We start from the raw sequence: 4,430 nt of genomic DNA, 5'->3' as shown, positions 1-4,430 counted from the left end.
AGAAAAATACTTCCAATTCAAAACTTTAAAAAAATTTTAAAAGAGAATTGGATTTGTCAAAAGTTTACACTAGGCTACTCCCCTTAAGGTTAACGTTTTGTTTTTGTGGCTTAATGTTGTACGAACTTGATGATATAATGATCTGTCGTCAGTTTCGTATTTATTATTTTATTATTGAAATTCCTTTCGATTCAATGACAAACTTCTATTTTGTCATTATGAATAATATATAAGTTTTTATAATTATATAGGGCGAGCTATTTTAAGTGATGCATTAATTTTTCTCGAAAACCAAGACTTGTATCGACAAATATTTCGTACAAAAGTTTTATGACTTCAAAGGGAACATAAGATGGTGCTATTGATTTGACTTTGGGTATACATTCCAAGGTCATTTCAAGATCAACTTTGTTTCTTTAAACGGAAACCTAAACTTTTTATTACGGAATCTTATTTTACGTAAAAAAAAAACAAACAACTTTTGACTGAAAAATATTTTAACCGTCTTTTCATTTTAACCGTAATTTCTCGTCTTTCAAAACACGAATACAACAATATATATAATGACATGTAAGTTTCAACTTACAACGGATTCACTGAAATTAGATTCAATTACGAAATAAAAGAGTAATTTGCAATTGATAGCGAATAATAATGAAATTTTCTATTCCTTTTTTTAGAATTTGACACATAATGATGCAATTGATATGGAAACTGAAGGAGTGCTCAACATGCGTTCGAAATTCAAGAACGAGTCGCATTAATTTTTCTCGAAAACCAAGACTTGTATCGACAAATATTTCGTACAAAAGTTTTATGACTTCAAAGGGAACATAAGATGGTGCTATTGATTTGACTTTGGGTATACATTCCAAGGTCATTTCAAGATCAACTTTGTTTCTTTAAACGGAAACCTAAACTTTTTATTACGGAATCTTATTTTACGTAAAAAAAAAACAAACAACTTTTGACTGAAAAATATTTTAACCGTCTTTTCATTTTAACCGTAATTTCTCGTCTTTCAAAACACGAATACAACAATATATATAATGACATGTAAGTTTCAACTTACAACGGATTCACTGAAATTGGATTCAATTACGAAATAAAAGAGTAATTTGCAATTGATAGCGAATAATAATGAAATTTTCTATTCCTTTTTTTTCAATGAAAGAAGAGAATATCGAAGAGAGTATGAAACAAAACGATGAAGAAAGCGTCGAAGATAATATTGTAGCGAAGACGGAGAAGATTCACTCGAAGATGATATTCATGATGTGAATAATCGTTCGTACGATTTATCCGAGGATGAAATGCAAAGAACATGAAAATGAAGAATGTTTATATATTGGCGAAGAACAATTACCTTCAAATGAAGGTAATGTAACTTTTCAAAATTTAATTGATTCTATTTTATCGAATCCGATCTTACATAATCCCATGCAGCAAGAAGTCGATAAAAGTGAAGTTTTATTAATGGTATTACGTTACTCTTTCAGGCATAATTTATCTCTAAGTGCAATCACAGAGCTGTTTGAGTTATTAAATTATTAGTTATTATGTTGTAACTCCTACTGCAATGTTCCCAAGTTCGCGATATAGTATCGATAAATTATTAAATCCTCGGACTTTTATACAATTTCATGCTGTCTGTCCAAACTGTCGAACTTATATAGGTCCTTTTCTTGACAATGACATAAAATGTCAATTATGCTCACAGCCAATTAAACGAGCAGAATTTAAAAAAATGATTTTTGTATTACAACCGACATTTCATCGGTTGTTGGACGATTATTACAGTCGAACGATAGTTATTATGAAGCAGTAAGAGAAAGATTATCCGAAAGCACAAATGTTAAACGCGATATTTATAACGAAAAGTTGTACAGAGAATTTGTAAAAAACTTACTGGCAAGTAGTAAACATGCATTTGCAACTGCTATTTTCAACTGTGACGGTGTTCCGGTTTTTAAAGGTTCCAAATGTTTTATTTGGCCAATACAAATTATTGTCAACGAACTACCGCCACAAATCAGATTAAATAATTCCATTTTATATGGGTTATGGTTTGGCAAATCCAAACCAGACATGAACGTTTTCTTATCACCATTTGTCAAAGATGCGAAAGAAAAGTATTGCATTTCGGGAATATCTTGTAAAATACTTGGAGAAATCAGGCATATTAAATTGTATTTTTTAACTTGTTGCGTGGATTCAGTTGCGCGTCCCGCTATGCAAGGGACTATCCAATTTAATGGTAGGTATGGGTGTAATTGGTGCCTTTACCCGGGAGAAAATATACAAGGGATTATAAAATATACAATTAAGTACCCAGTGCCAAATTTACGAACAGAACGTGAGACTTTGGAACAAATGGAACAAGCAATTTACAATAATGTGACGATAAAAGGTGTTAAAACTTCATCTTGTTTAATCAACCTTCCCTATTTCAATATAATATCGGGCTTTGTCCCAGATTATATGCACTGTTGTCTGTTAGGAGTGGCTAGACGACTCGCTGAAGTTTGGTTTACTTCGCTGATTCCAACAAGTGATATTGATATTATGTCACAACATTTACTCTAAATTAAGCTACCTCGTCAAGTTGCTCGTTTAGCACGTCCATTTAGTGAACGATATTACTGGAAGGTCCGAGAATGGGAAAATTGGATATTATTTTATAGTGTTCCAATTTTTTAAACATTTTTATCAGCAAAATATGTAGAGCACCGGGCCTTATTTGTTGACGCGATGCACATTCTTCTGCAAACTGAGATTAATGTTACTGAAATTGGCATTGCCGATACGAAGTTTTGCAATTTTGTAAACCAAACACAAATAATATACAGCTCTACCGAAATGACGTTTAACATCCATCAGTTACTACATTTGACAATTTTCGTTGTAATTAATTGGGGTCCACTGTGGAGTTGCTCTGGATTTCCTTTTGAGTATGGTAATGGAAAATTAGTTCAAAACATAAAAAATGCAAAAGGAATTCCATTCCAGATTTGCCGATATATTGCTTTCAAGCAAGCCGAAAATTTAATAAGTGACATTGTCGAGCCTGTCTGTAAACCAGCAGTTAGACAATTTTGTAAAAGATTGAACAATGAGTCATCAGATATCTTAAAACTGAATGACATCCGTTACTTTCAACCGACGGATTTCGTTTCCGCAACGTTAATTGAGCTTATTCATTCTTTAAATACTGAAAAAACTCGTTGTTACTTAAAAATGGTTAAAAATGGAAATCTTTATGCGTCAATAGATAAATGTAATCCTCGTACCGATGACTCATTTGCTCAACTTACCGATCTTTCATTTGTAAGATTAAAAACTTTTATTATTAACGAGGAATAAGAACGTCAGTACATTATTGCTTACAAAATTGACTACCCTTATAGAAATATCATACTAAGAATCATTGATAATTACTTATTTTCAGTATTAAAAATACTGGATAATAAGTAATTATCAATGATTCTTAGTATGATATTTCTATAAGGGTTGTGTCAACAGCAAAATGATCTTAGTAAATATTTGTATAAGTATAATGCGATTAGCGAAATATTTTATGTTTACTGCGTTAATGATGTGTTCAAAAATTGCATTAATATATGCATTGGCAATGATAAGTATGTATGCCCATTTCCAAATAACCTATTTTACTGAAAAGCTAATTTGGTAATCTTTATAAATGTAAAAGTTAGGCATTGGAAATGCAATGTCGAAATGTAAAATATATATATGTTTCATAAATCATACACGGCAAATTCATGTTACTTACATTATAAACCTATTAATCCTTTGCATTTAAATCGGATTTAAAACCTTGTTAAAACCATATTGAGATAATAACGTATTTCATTTTTAGAAAATATATATTTGGATTTTTTGGAGAATCGATGGACTATATTTTTTAACATATGTTTAATAAATAAACATCTCGCGCCGCATTTTGTGGCTCGATGGACTTATAGTCCAGCGCATCTATGCCGTCGACATACTCGCGCGTAAAATTGAGTCGAAATTTATATTTTTTATTAAATAAGAAATATATAATTTTCAGGATGAAATAGAGAATGAAATAGCTTTATAAAAAATTATTAAGCAATTCAATGTTGTTAACAAATAAAATTAGCAATTTTATGTTACTTAAACTAATTTTATAAAAAAATGTGGTCTATTTTAACTTTAAAATGCCTCTTTAAAAAAAAAATACACACACACACACACAGGCTAAGCCATTTTAATCGACGGATCCAAATTGCTCCTAAAATACGCTAGCTACAAAAAAATGGTTAAAACAAGAATTGTAGAGAACAACAGAGGTCATTTTACCGTGCTAATAATTTTGACCTTCAGATCAATTTTCAAGGTCATTCAAAGGTCAAAGTCATTTTTTTAAATTAGATATATTTTTGACC

The 4,430-nt window shown here is 30.7% G+C and overlaps 1 protein-coding gene across 1 annotated transcript in view; it reads left to right on the top strand.

Moving 5' to 3' along the window:
• Positions 1–1,324: 1,324 nt before the first annotated feature.
• Positions 1,325–4,430, top strand: part of LOC116849888 — a 6,406-nt gene continuing 3,300 nt past the window's right edge. Inside the window, exons 1-3 of the mRNA XM_032827516.1 lie at positions 1,325–1,378; positions 1,447–1,553; positions 1,917–2,551. Coding sequence (XP_032683407.1) covers positions 1,325–1,378; positions 1,447–1,553; positions 1,917–2,551 — 796 coding nt within the window. The remainder of the gene's footprint in view (positions 1,379–1,446; positions 1,554–1,916; positions 2,552–4,430) is intronic.

This window comes from Odontomachus brunneus, unplaced genomic scaffold (genome assembly GCF_010583005.1).
Source record: "Odontomachus brunneus isolate Ranch 3 - 2012 unplaced genomic scaffold, Obru_v1 Obru_scaffold_127, whole genome shotgun sequence".
In the NCBI taxonomy this organism is placed as follows: domain Eukaryota; kingdom Metazoa; phylum Arthropoda; class Insecta; order Hymenoptera; family Formicidae; genus Odontomachus; species Odontomachus brunneus.
The sequence above is the reverse complement of the archived record's forward strand: the minus strand, read 5'-3'. Positions and strand labels throughout refer to the sequence as shown.